This window comes from Rhinichthys klamathensis, unplaced genomic scaffold, assembly GCF_029890125.1.
Source record: "Rhinichthys klamathensis goyatoka isolate OS25496 unplaced genomic scaffold, OSU_Roscu_1.1 h1tg000090l_1, whole genome shotgun sequence".
NCBI lineage: Eukaryota > Metazoa > Chordata > Actinopteri > Cypriniformes > Leuciscidae > Rhinichthys > Rhinichthys klamathensis.
Window position 1 is genome coordinate 858,136 of NW_026606629.1, and position 18,239 is coordinate 876,374.

At 46.2% G+C, this 18,239-nt stretch overlaps 1 protein-coding gene across 2 annotated transcripts in view; it reads left to right on the forward strand.

Moving 5' to 3' along the window:
• Nucleotides 1-18,008, forward strand: part of cckbrb (cholecystokinin B receptor b) — a 40,933-nt gene extending 22,925 nt beyond the window's left edge. Inside the window, exons 2-6 of one of the 2 annotated variants that reach the window (XR_008807181.1) lie at nt 374-622; nt 3,320-3,581; nt 8,143-8,270; nt 16,525-17,358; nt 17,440-18,008. Coding sequence is in view for 1 of the 2 variants with exons in the window: in XM_056251791.1 (XP_056107766.1) it covers nt 374-622; nt 3,320-3,581; nt 8,143-8,270; nt 16,525-17,054 (1,169 nt within the window). In the remaining variant the exon portion in view is untranslated. Of the gene's footprint in view, nt 1-373; nt 623-3,319; nt 3,582-8,142; nt 8,271-16,524 lie in introns of both variants that reach the window. The other variant, XM_056251791.1, reaches the window with a different exon arrangement.
• Nucleotides 18,009-18,239: the final 231 nt, after the last annotated feature.

Consider the following 18,239-nt stretch of genomic DNA (forward strand, 5'->3'; position numbering starts at 1 on the left):
AAGCCTAATCTATCATATTTGATTTATTTTACAATGATTTAATTTGTTTTATGGATAATCAAGTTGCTTCAGTCCAGTAAATGTTTATGTTAAAACATTACTAAAAATATAAAAGTTATAAAAATCAGTAAAGATTTCAGAGCAAAAAGACACAAATAGCGCAACCTGAAAAGGGACATATGTAGAAATATACTAAATCAACTTTTGTTTGCTAAAAAAGCATAAACTATCAATCAGGCATCATAGAAATTTGCGTATCAAACATGATAGAGTACAGTAGGTTTTATAGGTTTAATTGTTGATATTTTGTCATTTCAAAAGCAGGGATCTGTCTTTTAATATGCTGATCTGTTATTTGATCTTTGTCTTTCAGACATGGATTCGCTGCGCATACTGCTATACTCCCTCATATTCCTGCTGAGCGTGTTTGGTAATCTGCTCATCATTGTGGTTTTGGTGGCGAATAAGCGAATGCGGACGGTGACCAACTCATTCCTGCTCTCCCTGGCCATTAGTGATCTTATGATGGCTGTTTTCTGCATGCCATTCACTCTTATTCCCAACCTGCTGGAGGATTTCATCTTTGGAGCTGCTATGTGCAAGATTGTGGCCTATCTTATGGGTAAGATGGACTGTCATTTCTTCAAATGCACTGGCTTCAAGCACTATTCCCTAAATCTGCAGAAATGTATGTGCCTTCAAAATTTTGAAAGATATTCATTTCTTTCACTTTTCAGTTTAGTCTATCCAGGTGCAATCATTCATGCTGTGGCATGAATATTTAAATTAAGTCATTCTTTTCTGTGCAGACAAGCCTTCCTTGATTTTTAAAAAAAGATGTGTATGAATACATTTTCTCTCAATCGTGGCAGCAGTAATTCATCATGATCATCAATGATGTAAAAAAGTGATGCTCGCCACACCTAAGGATTAAGAATTATTGCTTGTATTATTAATTTGGACATTTATGTTATTCTCTCAAAAATATAACTCTAGCTGAAAATAATTCAATTGGTTCCACATATGGGGAACCTACCTGAGCTGAAGTAAAGCCCAATAAAAAAGTCATTCTTAAGAAAGAAAAATCCCTCTCTTAAAAATATTCTGCCCATGTTCAGTTAACGCCAATGATTTATGTAGTGCCAACACAAATGGATTAAGTAACTTGTATTTTACCAATTTAAACCCCGGTTGCTAAGACAAGGCTTAAACCTAGTCTCAGACTAAAGTGCATGTTTAAGCTGTTTAAACTGATAGCAACTTGCACTGACATATCTTAAAATAATTATGTCAGTGCCATTGTTTTGTCTTAAGATGCACATCAGTAATGTTTTTTATTTTTATTTTTTATTTCTAAGGCACCTTTATAAAAGCTACTTACATATCCAAATTGAACTAAGGCCTAAACCTGGCTTAATCTAAGCCCTGATTGTGAAACCAGGCGTGTGTGCACATTGAGTTTTTTAGCTGTGTATGAACAATACTCAGTTATAGACCTGATGAACAACAGTTAATGTCAACTGTATATCAAAACTGTCAAAAGTATTTTTAAAAGAATTGTGTGCATATTTAACATCCACGATCTAAATAATATTCATGAGCCTATCATCCACATCACAGTTACTTTTTAAAACAAAGTGTGGTTACACTTTATTTTAAAGTGTCCTTGTTACAGTACAACTATACATGTATGTATTTCAATGCATTTAACTATACATTAGGTTATTTAAAAGTGTCCTTGTTACAGTGCAACTTTACATTTATATACATTTAGAAATATTTTTAAAGTCATGATTAGGGTTTGGGGTTGCACTTTATTTTACAGTACGTGCTCTTACGTGTACTCACAGCGTTCTTACCTTCAAAAAAGTACTGGGTAATATAAGGTAACTACATGGGTTAAGGTTAGGTTTAGTATCTAGTTATTACACAGTTATTGTAATCACTATAATAAGTACATAGTATGTATATGTGGGACAGGACTGTAAAATAAAGTGCTGCTACCGGGTTTGGTTCAGGGTTAGTTGCATGTAATTAGCATAATTTATAATTACTACAGTAAGTACATGTAAGTTGTAACTGTGAAATAAAGTGTTTCCCAAAGTGTCGTCATTAGTTTACACACATTTCCAATAATTTATTTGTATTTCCTGTACATCTCTTTTTCAGAAACTGTTTCACTGTATCATGTATTTTAGTTTTTGGCTCCTAAACAGCACATACTGTAAAAATGAACCAGTGAACCAGACTATATGATTCAAGTCAAATTTGCTATGTGAGACTACTGTTTAATTGTAATACAATTACCTGGATGTCAGATATTGACACTGACTCTCGCTTTGAGAAATTAGCCACTGATGTAGGCATATGTTTGAATGCACCCAGCTTGATCTGCACTTTTTCATGGATGACTACCTCCCTAATTGAAAGTCAATGCCCATCCAGTACCAACCGATACAATGCCAAGGTCAGATTTGACACACAAGGGCTTCTGGCAAATGGATTGAAGGGAAAAAAAAAGAACAACCTTAAGACAGTTTTGTTCTGGACAGCAGCGGTCTACTGTATATTGTAGCACATTTGAAAGAAAAGTCATGGGCACAAAGTCAAAAGAAACGAATCAGCTATGGTGACTCTAAAACAATTACACTATCATGATTTGTCCTTGAATGCACGGCGATCAGACAGAGTTTCTAAAGGATGTTTTTCTCCAGCATTATGTTTACTGTCTGATGGAGGCCCTGGAGATGACATAGTTCAGAAGAGAGCAGATCTTATTTGCTTGAGTGTGTGCTAGCGGCCCGCGGCCCACACAGTGTTGGAGTGCTACAGGGCAGCACATCCAACACGCAGTGCCAAACACAACCTCCCCCCCTCTGTTTGTTTTTTGATGAGGCGGAGAAGGAAGGGGATTTGTAAAGCAAAGAACAATTTCCATGGTACGAGCTCTGGTGCGGAGGGCGAGATCAGATCAAAGCTCTTGGGGCATCGGGGCAGTAATTCCTCAAACATGAGGGGTTGTCGGAAATCTTGCTTTACAGCGTTCACCAACAAGAATGCCATTTCGTAATGTTTTTCACAAAGCTTAGTACTTTTAGGAGAACGTATTAAGGATTTGTCGCTTTCAATTTTGCAAGGCATCAAGCTCTCGGAAAAAATAACGTGTAGATGTGTAGTGAATAGATGTAGCGATAAGAGCAACTGAATCAGAAAACCTGGTGGATAAACTATTTAGATACGATCTTTAAGCTTTTGACTGTAGTTTGCGCATTGTAAATGTACCGATTTTGATCAAAAATATCATTCTGCTTTATCACAGGAATTTCCGTCTGCATATCTACCTTCAGTCTGGTGGCTATAGCCATTGAGAGGTACAGTGCCATTTGCAACCCGCTGAAGTCACGTGCATGGCAGACCCGATCCCACGCCTACAAAGTCATCGCTTCCACTTGGCTTCTGTCCTTCCTTATTATGATACCCTATCCCATTTTCAGCACCCTGATTAAGTTGACCAAACCCAACAACATCAAGGCTCACATGTGCCGCCATGACTGGCCGAAGATCGAGGTGGAGCAAGCGTGGTAAGTGCTCATGTGTGGAGTAACACACTTATCAGGGCTCCAGACTGCGACCATTTTTTCAGAATGAGCGAGTCAAAATTTGACGTGGACGCATTTGTGCGAGTGCATGGTCACGCACATAAATGGTGTCTGCCTACCTGCACTTGCATTAGGGACTTATCTAATCTGTCACGTATTATCGACTAGGGCAAAACGGCTATTCTCCCGTAGCAGACGGTTACTGCAGAACGTCAAAAAGTAGTGTGTCAGCAGCTGCTCCTTAAAGTCTCTATTATCAGTCATGTACACGCACACAAATGATAAAATGCGCAAATTAGGAATTCAGGAAATTTAGGAATGTCGTCTAAAAATGAAGAGGTCAATAGCTGATTACTTTAAAAAACAAAGTGTGGAGGGTGAGGATGCTGGTGAAAATGACGAGCCAACGAGCCAGCATACAGACTTAGACACAACTGACGACTAGAGCACAGGTGTGGACAGGGAGGAACCAAGTGAGCAAAGGAATATAATAAATACATATGTTTCTGTTTAATTATATAAAAATTAGGTCTGTCAAAATTAGTGCGTTAACGCATGCAACACTTGAGTGGGATCAGGACCAGAGTCAGACTCAAATCTGGTTCCTCCTGAGCCAACAGTGTCCAGAACATGTGCACAGACCACTACACCACAGCTCTGACAGTTTCAGGCTGATAGGCAAACAGTATTTTGAAGCACTATTTCGATAGGGCCATAGAGGTTACAAAAGTTTGGGCTTAGTATGATTTTTTATGCTTTAATTAAATATGTAATACTTTTATTATTAAATAAAATTATTTTATTCTGTGAGGACACATTCAATTGATAAAAAAGTGACAGTAAAGATATTAATTTTATAAAATATTGCTATTTCAAATAAATGCTGTTCTTTTTAACTTTTTTATTCATCAAAGAATCCTGAAATAAAATGTATCAATGGTTTACACTATTATGAAAATGTCTCAATGGTCGTGTCTAGGCGCAGGTCCACCATCGGATCAGGATACGGCCCGGATCTGGCTGACTACATCATGCGTTGTGGTCGTGTCTAGGTGCAGGTCCACCATCTGATCTGGATATGGTCCGGATCCGGCTAACTATAGTAAACCTCGGGATAAACAGAGAGACTAAAATTTTTAGGCGATCCAAAGCAAACAAATAGCGGATCGGTTTTCCTCCACAGGGTAGCTCTGTGGACATAAGTATCCAGCGCTTTTACTGGACACACAAGGTTCAGCTTTTCCTGGTCCCGAACTCCGAAATGAGGAGGGCAGAAGGTTTGCAGAACATTAGGCAGAGGTACATTGGTCGGCACCTTGGGGACATAGCTCGGCTTTTGGTAAAGGAATGCCTTGACTTTGAACTCAAGGCACCTTGGGGATACCGACAGGGCCTGGAGATCACCTACTCTCTTTAGAGAAGATATAGCTAGAAGGAACACAGTTTTTAAGGTCAGACATTTTTCTGAAACTGTCTCAAGGGGCTCAAAGGGAGATAGACCTAGCACAATAGCCAGATCCCAAGCTGGAACTCTGGTACGAATTGCAGGCCTAAGCCTTAAAGTGCCACGAAGGAAACATGTTATTAATGGGTCCCTCCAAAAAGATACACCACCCAAAGGGATGTGGTAAGCAGATATGGCTGCCACATACACCTTTAGTATGGAAGGGGATAGCCCAGTACTCTAGTACTGAACCAACCGGGCAGTTAACTGGATCCCACTGTTGCATACTGCACCAAGAAGTGAAAGCTCTCCACTTCAAGGCATAAAGCTTCCTTTTGGAGGGAGCTCTAGAGTGAAGTATGGTCTCAACAGTTGAGAGACCTGAGTCTATGAGTTGGGCCCCCTTCAGAGGCCAAACCCACAGATTCCATATCTCAGGGCAGGGGTGAAGGATCACGCCTCCCGCCTAAGACAGAAGGTCCCTCCTGACCGGAATCTCTAGGGGAGAACCGTCGAGGGAGGACACTAGGCCTGCGAACCATATTCTGCTCGGCCAGTATGGCGCTACTAGGAGTAGACTTATTCTGTCCCGGCGGACCAGAGCAATCAGGGGGGCTGGGTGTGTTAGGGAGAACCAAAGTGGACAGTGCGTCGTATCCTGAGACACAAACAGATCCAACTTCAGCTTGGCCCTAAACCTCCCATATACGTAACACCACCTCAGGTGAAGTTTCCATTCCCCGGGCCTCAGCCCCTGCCTTGACAGGATGTCTGCTCCTACATTCTGGTACCCCGGGATGTATACCACTCTCAGAGAGAGCATCTTCCCTCCATATAACCAATCAAGTTCGATGCAGCTGCCATCAGAACCAACAGTCTCTGGAACTGTTTCACAGTGAGTGACTGGCCGAGCTTTATCTCCGCACAAGCCCTCAAAAGTGAAGCCAAAACGTCTCGATCGCCCCCCAGTGACCGGTCCTAGTATAGGTCATAAACCCCGCCTCCCTGTGTTATTCAACGGGACGCGAGACCAACTAAACAATTAAATTACACTTCACATATCTTTTTTCTAAAGATGTTTTCTGTCATTTACTGTAGTTTCTATCACGTTGATGGAATTTCAAGGGTTTGTTTTTAAAATAAGTTTGTTTTTAGTTAGTTATTTGATGCTATAAAAACGGTGCTGTGACATCATGATTGACAGCTGTGATTGACAGGTTCTCTGTGCGAAGTAGTCACTGAAGCACCAACTGACTTTTTTTCATAATGTTGACTATGTGGTTAGTAGTTGTATTTACCTTATTTTAACGAGGTACTGCAATCAGCAGACATCATTGGAGAGGAACGGAGCAGTCAAAGGCCACTTAAGAAAAGTGCAGGGCGTGTGCTTGCGACTGATTCAGCGAGAGTGAGGGCGGGGCCTTGATTTCGCGGCTTTACTTCCTGCTCACTACTGCGCATGACTGGTCCCGAAAACGCTACTGCGCAAACTCAAATTCCAATATGTCAGCGCCATATCGGGACACTGGCGGCTTCAGTTCTCTCCAATGGAAAAGAGCGAAGGGGCGTCGTCCATCTTTTTTTTTACAGTCTATGGTTTACACCTTATAGTTGTCTCCACATAAGGGCCAGATTTACTAACAGCTTGCGCCATCGCAAACCCTCTTTTGGTGTTAAAAAACAAATACAGACACGAAGTGAAACATTTTCGCTGAAAGGGCACCTTAAATGCTTTTGTAGGAGTTTCCCTTTCAGACTCAAAATGTATGGGAGGAGAGTATTTAATTGAATAATGCAAGGTGATTTACTAAGAATTGCGCTCGTCAATTTGCGCAATGTTTTAAACCAGACGCTAATTTGCGCTGCTCTTGGTAGATTATGCTGGTCATTATGGAAATGATCCGGCTGCGTCTGTGTTCTTTTATTTGCGTCATTAGTAGATCACGCTCAGAACTTTCCACTCCCATCTGCGTTTTTTTGGAATTGCGCTCTCACGCTAATTTGCCCCTGTTTAGGCCCTGTTTATGGCCCTATGTTGGGTAAGAAAAAAATGATTTAACATTGTAAAAAAAAAGACACTTTAAAAGCATTAAACATGTCACACTGATAAAATCGCTTATTTACCTTGTCTAGGCAAAGTTAAATCCAGCTCCAGTCATGACGTACATTTGCTAAACCCTTTTACTTTCACCTGATAAAGTAGAACATCAGATGTGTTACCATCTTCAAAATAAAGTGCTTTATTTAAAACATGAGTTGCACATTTCTGTTTTTAAAGCCTCCAGAATGCAATGCCCGCATAGACTTCTCTTATACTGTAACTGCATACCTGTAAACACAATGTTTGTTTGCATATATTAACATACATATTCAAATTATTGTGGTAATTGAGAGTGTACTACAGATGCTGTCCATAGAGCTTAAGTTGTTTTGAACCTGGAACATCCCTTTATGGGAAAAGCATCCCGTTATTACTTATAATGTAACATCATTGGTTGTCTGTGTCTGTCTCTATACAAACAAAGACAGAGAAACATATAAAGCCAGGGTCTTAAACATCAGCTGGGTGCCTCTTGCGACACATTCATGTTTTATGACAGCTACTGCTACTTACATAGACAGCAAGGGATGACAACAGTATTCTCTCTCTCTCTCTCTCTCTCTCTCTCTCTCTCTCTCTCTCTCTCTCTCTCTCTCTCTCTCTCTCTCTCTCTCTCTCTCTCTCTCTCTCTCTCTCTCTCTCTCTCTCTCTCTCTCTCTCTCTCTCTCTCTCTCTCTCTCTTACTCTCTCTCTTCCTTTGAGTTTGCTTGTACACTTTCCTTATTCTTTCTGAATATTTCTGAATATAGGCTAGGCATGGGATTTTATCACATGTAATAGGCATTGTTGGGTACAAATATGTTTCCTTCAAGATGTGAGGATGCATGGCTATGCACTTCTGATGTTAATTACTTATATTTAAAATAATCAATCTGTATATAATTAACAATGTTTTGAATTAACCGGGTGAAACATTTTTCAAGTCTAATAGAGACTGTTGGTTGAAGAGCAAGCTTGTGTGATGATTGGGAGTTTCAAAAGGTGTATCTTTGTTTCAGGTGCATCCTGTTGCTATTTGTTCTGTTCTTCATTCCTGGAGTGGTGATGATCATCGCTTATGGGCTCATATCTTGTGAGCTCTACCGTGGAATACAGTTTGAATTGGAACAGAAGAAGGGACAGTGCGGTGAGACATATGAAGGCGATAACACACTACAAACTGATTTAGTGTCATTTTTTTTAGTAAGCCCCAGGCCATCCTAAAGGGTATTAACCATGCTAGTCGCTGTGAACATATTGCATGACCTGCCCTGAGGATTTAATTGTCTATGTGTACAGTCGAGGCCATCTGTTTGTGAATGACTCAGTTTCCTAAGTCATGAAATGTGACCTATAGGACTTTCAAAAAGATAATTGCAGCTGTGCAAAATTTCCGTAACTGCCCCTAAAAAAGTAAGGACAAAAAGAGGCAATATAGACTTGAATATTTCCTTGAAATTGCTCATTAATGGAGCCCTTAGAAGTTAATATCTGCTGGATTGCTTTGATTATGTCCCATCCTGACCTCCGCTGTTCTGACTAAATCACATTCTATTAATGTTATAAATATGCCCCATTTCCCCTGGGCCGCAGTATTCTAGCATTCAAACTCTCCATTGCTTAGTCACCTCTCTACCCATTAAGATGTTTTCAGTTGAATTAGCAAAATGTAATTTCCTTTCCCATTTTTATTGGTAATAATTTGTGCAAAAGACGGAAACTCAAGAATGTCAAAATACAACCTGCTGTGGGGTCTTATAAATGTTAATGTTTAGTGAAAGACACAAGAGTTGTGAATCATAAGAAATGTAACAATTATGATTCCATTTAACGATTCCTTAAGATAGGGGTTCTCAACTCTGGCCCTTGAGGTCCACTTTCCTGCAGAGTTTTGCTCCAGCCCTAATAAAACACCTCAACAAGCTAATCAAGGTCATCAGGATCAATAGAAAGTTACAGGCAGGTGAGTTTGATCAACATTGGAGCAAAACTCTGCAGGAAAGTGAACCTCTATAGAGCAATTCAGATTAAATTTATGAGTTTGAGACCGATTTGTAAGTCGTTTTGTCTAAGAAACAGTTCATAAGAGTAATTTGATCATGAGTAAATCATTATCACAGGTTTTGAAAGTGTATTTGTATTCATTTTTTTCTGCAAAAAAAAAATCTCCAATTAATTCACCCACACTGCTTACCATATTGACTAAATTGAAATGACATTTTATCAATAACGTCAGACTTCATACTAACACTTTACTTGAAGGGGTGTGCATAAGACTGACATGACACCTTCATAATCTGATATGAAGGAGGTTTTATGCATGTTTATGACAACTGTCATTAAGTGTCATTCGCTCAATTATGACATTTTTAAAGCAAATATGACATTGTTTGAGATGTCTTTGTTATGACACCTTGACATAAATCAATACAGCAGAACATGTCAGTGTCTTTGTCATGACAACTTGACATTACTAAGACAACACAACCTGTCATAAATATGTCATAAACATGACATAGCAGATTAATTATCAAACTTAATAAACCACTTAGCTTTATGGGTTAACATTACATTAAACTGTCAGGTGGTTGGTTTTGACATTGGCTGTCATTGGCTAAGTGGTTTCTTAAGTTTAATAATTAATCTGCTGTGTCATGTTTATGACCTATTTATGACAATTTATGTTGTCTTGATAATGTCAAGTTGTCATTACCAAGACACTGACAGGTTATGATGTATTGGTTTATGTCAAGTTGTCATAACAAAGACATCTCAAAAAATGTCATATTTGCATTAAAAATGTCAGGATTGAGCGAATGACACTTAATGACAGTTGTCATAAACATGCATAAAACCTCCTTCATACTCATGACAGGTGTCATGTCAGTCTTATGCACACCCCTTCAAGTAAAGTGTTACCACTAAGGTATATATATATATATATATATATATATATATATGGACACATTCATACTGCAAAGATGGTATTTTTTTTTGTACACGACCAATAGAAAATGTCTCGGTTACGGATGTAACCCTCGTTCCCTGAGTAGGGAACGGAGACGTTCCGTCGGAGGACGACGAATGGGGTTTTCGCATCGAAAGCCCATCAACTTCGACTATTACAAAACGAGCCAATGGCAAAGAAATGCCATGGGTCTGCGGAATTTGCATAGCGTATCTCCGCCCCACCTCGTGGGTATAAAGCGGAAGACGCCGCAACATGCAGATATGTTTAATCGCTGTGGAGCCAAGACTGAGCTCAGGCGATCCCCGCGGTACAGCGGAAGTGGCAAGTAGATGGAACGTCTCCGTTCCCTACTCACGGAACGAGGGTTACATCCGTAACCGAGACGTTCCCTTTCATTGTCACTCCGAGTTCCGTCGGAGGACGACGAATGGGGATACCAGTCTAATCACGCCACCTTCTCAGCTGTCTTCCAGTGCCCTGCGTAAATCTGAGATCCCTGTCGTGAACTGGCACGAACAAAGGACTCCAATTTACCACAGGAATACCAAGGTACACTGGGGAGCATATCCCAAGATTTTTGGGGGAATATGCAATTACTGCCAACCCAGAGGGGGGGACTTAGAGAATACACATATGACCCGAGGTATGCATATGGGGAATCACTGGGGTGTCCAGCCGCAGGTGGAATATTTCAACCCCAGGGGTGGCAAGGTGGCTTGCCAAGGGAAAGACACCTGCTCAGAGAGGCTTCCAGTGGAAATACACATGTGGGGGTCGCTCAGAGGAGGGACCATGCACACGGGAGGCACCTAGCCGACGCACAGGCAAAAGACACTGGCGCCAGCGTCAGGAGTATTGGAGGAACTCAGGGCTTTCGGGAAGCTCACCTGAGGAAATATCGCACGTATCCAGTCCGTGGAGTGGAATGGCGACCAAGCGAAGACACCTGAGCGGGTCCGGTACTAGCTGGTTGAAGCGAGTACATGAGAGGACACTGGCGAATGTGTTGGGTGTCGCCCAGCCTGCAGCTCTGCAGATGGCTGTTAGCGAGGCGCCATGCGCTAGAGCCCAAGAGGACGCCACACTCCGGGTGGAGTGGGCGGTCACACCAAGGGGGCACGGTCGACCTTGCTGCTGGTATGCCAAAGCAATGGTGTCCACTGTCCAGTGAGACAACCTTTGCTTGGAGAGAGCCTTTCCCTTCAGCTTCCCACCATAACAGACAAAGAGCTGGTCTGAGGTCCTGAAACACTGCGTTCTGTCTACATAGATGCGGAGAGCACGTACTGGACAGAGCAGTGCCAAGGCTGGGTCTGCCTCCTCCGGGGGCAGCGCTTGCAGGTTCAGCACCTGGTCCCGGAAGGGAGTGGTAGGAACCTTGGGCACATATCCAGGCCGGGGTCTCAGGATCACGTGAGAGTAAGCCGGCCCGAATTCCAGGCACGCTTCGTCAACGGAGAATGCGTGCTGGTCCCCTACCCTCTTGATGGAGGCCAATGCAGTCAGAAGCGCTGCCTTCATAGACAGGAAGTTAAGCTCGACTGACTGCAAAGGCTCAAAGGGAGCACTCCGCAGGGCAGATAGAACCACTGCGAGGTCCCAAGAGGGTACGAGAGGAGGGCGAGGAGGATTCAGTCTCCTCGCTCCTCTCAGGAACCTGACGATCAGGTCGTGCTTCCCCACCGACTTGCCTTCTATAAGATCATGCTGTGCGGGAATAGCGGCGACATAGACCTTGAGGGTGGAGGGAGACAGCCTTCGCTCCAACCCATCTTGAAGGAAGGAAAGCACGACGCTGATCAAACATCTCCGGGGGTCTACTCGGTGAGAAGAGCACCAGTTGACGAAGAGGTTCCACTTCAACGCATAGACGTGTCTCGTGGAGGACGCTCTTGCAGAAGTGATGGTAGCCACCACAGCTGGTGGTAGGGTACTCAAACCTGCCTCGTCCCATCCAGGAGCCACACGTGGAGGCTCCAGAGATCGGGACGAGGGTGCCACAGGGTGCCCCGTCCCTGAGAAAGTAGGTCCTTCCTCAGAGGTATGGGCCAAGGAGGTGCTGTCGCGAGGAGAATGAGTTCGGAGAACCAGGTTCGGGTGGGCCAATACGGCACGACCAGCAAGACCTGCTCCTCGTCCTCCCTGACCTTGCGCAGGGTCTGCGCAAGAAGGTTCACTGGGGGAAACGCATATTTGCGGCCCCGCGGCCAGCTGTGCGCCAGTGCATCCGTGCCGAGCGTGCCCATCGGTCAGGGAATAATACAGGGTGCAATGGGTCGAGTCGTGAGAGGCAAACAGATCTATCTGTGCGTCCCCCGAACTGGTCCCAAATCAGCTGAACCGACTGGGGATGGAGTCGCCATTCCCCAGGGAGGGGCTGAAATCGTGAGAGCTCGTCTGCACAGTTCAGGACTCCAGGAATATAAATGGCACGAAGCGACCTCAGATGCTTCTGACTCCATAAGAGGAGGTGGCGGGCGAGTTGCGACATACGGCGGGAGCGCAGACCACCTTGACGGTTGATGTACGCTACAGTCGCGGTATTGTCTGATCGGACTAGTACATGCTGGCCCCTGAGCACGGCTCGGAAGCGGCGCAGGGCGAGCTGTACAGCCAGCAACTCGAGGCAATTGACGTGCCATAGGCGCTGGGGTCCTATCCAGGAGCCCGCGGCAGCACGTCCATTGCACATGGCTCCCCAGCCCGTGTTGGAGGCATCTGTCGTTACAACAACATGCCGCGAAGCTCGTTCCAGAGGCACTCCGGCCCGTAGAAAACTGAGGTTCGACCACTGAGGTTCGAAGGTTTGACGGCAAGTCGGAGTAACTGGTACTCGGAGAGTGCCGTGCTGCCATGCCCACCTCGGGACTCGGTCGCGAAGCCAAAGCTGAAGCGGTCTCATATGAAGCAATCCGAGCGGCGTTGCCGCAGCTGCAGATGCCATATGCCCCAGGAGCCTCTGAAAAAGTTTCAGTGGAACCGCACTCTTGCCCTCAAACTGTCTCAGGCAAGTCAGCAGTGACTGCGCGCGCTCGCTCGTAAGCTGCGCGGACATGGTGACCGAGTCGATCTCCATACCGAGAAAAAAGATCCTCTGCACGGGGCAAAGTTTGCTCTCCTCCCAGTTGACCCGAAGGCCCAGACGGGCTACGTGGTGGAGCACCAAGTCCTTGTGTTCGCAAAGCTGATCTCGAGAGTGAGCTAGAATCAGCCAGTCGTCGAGATAGTTCAGGATGCGAACCCCGTGTTCCCGGAGAGGAACAAGGGCTGCCTCAACGACCTTCGTGAAGACGCGAGGAGACAGGGCTAGCCCGAAAGGGAGAACTGCGTACTGATATGCCTGCCCCTCGAAAGCAAACCGCAGGAACGGTCTGTGTCGAGGGAGGATGGAGACATGAAAGTAGGCGTCCTTCAGGTCGATCGCTGCAAACCAATCCTGGTGCCGCACACATTCGAAAACGCGTTTGGCGGTGAGCATCTTGAACGGCAGCCTGTGAAGGGAGCGGTTCAGAACGCGCAGATCCAGGATTGGCCGTAACCCACCGGTTTTCTTGGGGACAATGAAGTACGGGCTGTAGAAGCCGGACCTCATTTCGGCTGTAGGGACAGTCTCGATCGCACCCTTCGCCAGCAGGGTAGCAATCTCCGCTCTCATGACAGGGGCATTGCCACCGACCATAGTGGAGCGGACACCCCTGAAGCGGGGAGGAGACCGCGCGAACTGAATCGCGTAGCTGAGCCTGATCGTCCGAGCGACCCAGCGGGACAGGTCGGGAAGCTCTAGCCAAGCTCCCAACGACTTTACCAGCGGGGTCATACGAACCACAGACTTCCCACCGGTGGTGCAGCGAGGCGGAATGACTGGCCCAGACGTGGACGGCATAGCGACCCGATGTGGGGGCACAGTCATTGACCGCGCCCTGACAGAGCAGACCAGGGAAGGACGAACGTTCCATGAGGGTCTGCGCTGCCAGGGGGCTGGCGACAGAGGGGGATGAGAGCGGCACGTTCCGGGGACGGTGCGCACTGTCATCCGGCTCTGGGACAGAGGAGGACGAGGGGAGCACGGCCGGGGGGCGGCGCTCCGTGTCGTCCGAGAACTCTGTGTGCTCAAGGATGGACATGTTACTTCTTTCTTTAACCACATTGGGGTGCTGCCCACCCGGGGGTGAGCAGCGGGGAGTGGAGAACAAAAGATTCTCCCCCGGCCCTCCACCGGGGGATGGAGTGGTCCTGCTACCACCTCCTGCGAAGTAACCGTCAACATCCCTGAGCAGCCCGTCTCAGGATCGCCGCTTGGCCCGGCGTTTAGCGGGGGGCGGGGCTGGAGAGGGCTGGGACGCCTTCTTGCGGCTTCCTCCATGACCGGGCCCGGGTGAAGGCTGCTGCTTGGGCCGGGTGGGAGGGGCGGGAGCCGCAGGAGGGCGTCCTCGGCGGCGAACAGACTGAGTGACCTGCCCGGCCGACTGGGTGGAGGCAGCAGCGGGTCGGCGGGGCAGGATGTGCTTAATAACCTCAGTCTGTTTCTGAGCTGGTGAGAACTGTTGGGCAAAGTCCTAAACTGCAACGCCGAAGAGGCCGGCCTGGGACATGGGGGTGTCGAGCAGCCGGGGCCGCTCGGCATCCTTCATGTCAGCCAGGTTTAGCCACAGGTGTCTCTCCTGGACCACGGCAGTGGACATCACCAAACCCAGGGAGCGCGCGGTCACCTTCGTCGCCCAGAGAGCGAGGACGGTGGCGGCGCGCAGCTCATCAAAGAGCCCTGGGTCTGTCCTACCCTTGTGCATGTCTCTGAGCATTTGGGCCTGGTAGACCTGCAGAGTCGCCGTAGCATGCAGCGAAGCAGCTGCCTGTCCGGCCGCTCTGTAGGACTTCGCCACTAACGTAGACGAGTACCTACAGGCTTTGGATGGGTGCTTAGGCTCGCCATGAGAAGAAGCACTCTGAGGACACAGTTGCATCGCAACAGAGCATTCAACCGGGGGGAGCCCAGTGTACCCACGGGCAGCTGCTCCATCGAGGGGAGGAAAGGCGGATAAAATCAACGAGCGGTCACGGGAAGACATGGGAGACTTCCAGGACTTCGAGATCTCATCATGCACATCCGGGAAGAAAGGAATTGGGGTTGGCGGACGTGAATCCGCAGCCGCACCCAAAAACCAATCATCTAGCCGCGAGCGCTCGGGACGGGGCGGAGGAGTCCACTCCAACCCGATGCTCGCGGCCGCCCGGGCAAGCATGGCAGTCATCTCGGGGTCCTACTCGGCAAACGACTGTGCACCCGAAGGAGGCAGCGCTGTCGAGTCATCATCCGATGAATCCTGCCCACCTTGTGATGCTGCGATGGACATCGCGTCATCCTCTGTAGCGCCAAAGGAAACACGCGGGGCATCCGAAGATGGACCCGCGGGAATCCCCTGGACACTAACGGGCACCGTCACGGGAGGGGTAGGTGCAGAGCACGGACTGATAGTCGGCGCTTTGTTCCACACTGTCACCCTCAGGTCACCCTGGCCACCAGCCGAAGTACTAGCTCTATTTCTAGAGTCAGTAGATCGGGGTGTGGATGAGGGGACTCTCACTCTTGCGAGATCACTGAGTCTCGACCGTAGTGACGCGATGGTCATGTTCCCACAGAGAGAACATGAGTCATCCACGAGCGCCAATCTAGCGTGATCAATGCCCAAACACACTAGACAGCGCTCGTGCCCATCAGAGTCAAACACGAATCCACCGCAACCAGAAGTGCACGGGCGAGGCATCTTTAAAAAGACATGCCGCGTGCAAGCTCTTTTAGAGAGGAAACCTCGGTATTGAAGCGCCCAGGGAGAAACACACTCACTGGCAAACCACTGCACAGATAAGCAGGAAAGTGTGCACTCGCTGGGAGATCGCCGTCACACCAACACCGGAGAATCTCGTCTTGTAGCAGCTGACAGTCAGAGATGGCTTGTGGAGCGAAGGGATTGCCTTGGCTCCGAAGCGAAAAACATATCTGCATGTTGCGGCGTCTTCCGCTTTATACCCACGAGGTGGGGCGGAGATACGCTAAGCAAATTTCGCAGACCCATGGCATTTCTTTGCCATTGGCTCGTTTTGTAATAGTCGAAGTTGATAGGCTTTCGATGTGAAAACCCCATTCGTCGTCCTCCGACGGAACTCGGAGTGACAACGAAAGGGAACAAGACGTGTGCTGCATGTCATGACAATAACAAGCGGTTTTGATGCAGCATTTCATTTACAAAAAATAAAGCCTAAAACCTGAGCTTACGTAAAACTTTAACAATTTTTTTTTTGCTGCCAGCCTTAGACCTACAGTACATTCAGGAAATGCACATTTGCTTCAAAATGTAAACGTCCTTTTGATGTGTGTTTGATGTGTGAGTACTCAGAGCTTCTTTTTAAGGAAAATGCAATGTTTCCTCTACAGGAATGAAAAATGGTATCAGCACCACTGTCTTATGTACCAGCGATGACGGAGACGGCTGCTACATCCAGGTGTCCAAGAGACCCAACTCCTTGGAGATGTCAGCCCTCACCCCAACGGGCTCCGCAAAGGTGGACCGACCCCGCAGCAATACCTCCGAGGCTAAACTGATGGCAAAGAAGCGAGTGATCCGTATGCTCATCGTCATCGTGGCCATGTTCTTCATCTGCTGGATGCCCCTGTACTCCGTTAACACCTGGAAAGCGTTCGACCTTCCCTCTGCCCACAGGGCTCTCTCTGGAGCCCCCATCTCGTTCATCCACCTCCTGTCCTACACATCTGCCTGCGTCAACCCTATCATCTACTGCTTTATGAACAAGCGTTTTCGAAAAGCACTTTTCACCACTTTCTCTTGCTGCTGCTGGCCCTGCCGTAGAAGAGGCTTCAGGGAAGGTGACGATGAGGTCACTGCCACCGGAGCGTCCATGTCTAAGTTCAACTACACCACTGTCAGCACAATGGGACCGTGCTGATTCTCAGAGGACCAAGGCTGGGAAAGATGTAGGAGAACTGGGCTTGATGTTGACATATTGTCAGGGTTTACATTTTGGTAGAAGGGAGTAGCTGTATTCAAATGGACAGACTTAGATTGTTTATCGCCTATTTGCAACCAAGCATACCACATGCTACGTCATCATCGGTCGTTGTTTTATGATCCATGACAAACTCACTAGAGACTTGTATTATAAATGTATATACTTAAGGTGGCGTCCCACAGGCCGACCTAAAACAACTCGGTAGGAGCGGTTACACCAACCTCATCCTCTTCTGGTGAAGGTCTGTTACTTGTTACTCTCACTCATTAAGAATGCAAAAGAAAGACTAAATGACTAAACATTTATTTCTGACTGAATTAAGAAGTCATTTTGGTGTAGCAGAACCCCAGAAGAACACTCATTTATGCAACCACAATGAATAACAATCAGCGTTTCATGCATGTGGCTTAGAGTTTGCTGAGAGGAAGTTTGGATCAGATTCAAACCTGACAACTGTTCTTCAGGATGAGAAGAAGCTCATTGGTCGGCCTTATCGGGATAATGATAATGTCAAATATGCGATTGTCAGAGTCAGCTAGACCATCAACTCAGCAGGAAGCAGAGTTTCTGAAGCTGTTATCACTCACCGAGGGATGGTTACATGCACCGATCTCCTATGATTCTCATACAACTATGTAAATGACTGACAATAGCTAGTGGAATGCAAGCCTTAGACATTTTATGTGGAATTATCCTTTTGTTGTAGATTTAAGTGCCTGCATAATTCTTTAAAATCTGTTCTGAGGTCAAGGCTTTCTTCAGAGTAGTAGTCGCATAATGTAAAAGATTTCACTTATGTGAAATGATCAGAACTCTTGAACACAGACATATAACAGCTCTCCAAAGTCGTAGGTAGCATGCTTGTAGTCACAATATTCTACAGTATTACAAAAAACGGTTAATGATTATAGTCTGTTGCTAGACAAGACAATGATTTTGGTAATTGGTTTCATCCCATTTTTTGGAGCCAAAGAGGTTTTGTTTTGTTTTCAAAGATGTCCTTCATGGCCTTCACAATCTGTGACTCATCGTCTTAAGTGGCGGTAAATGCAGGTCACCTCAACTGAACGAGAACCTAAGACACCCGATTAGGATAAACTCATGCCGATCTGTCATAATCTC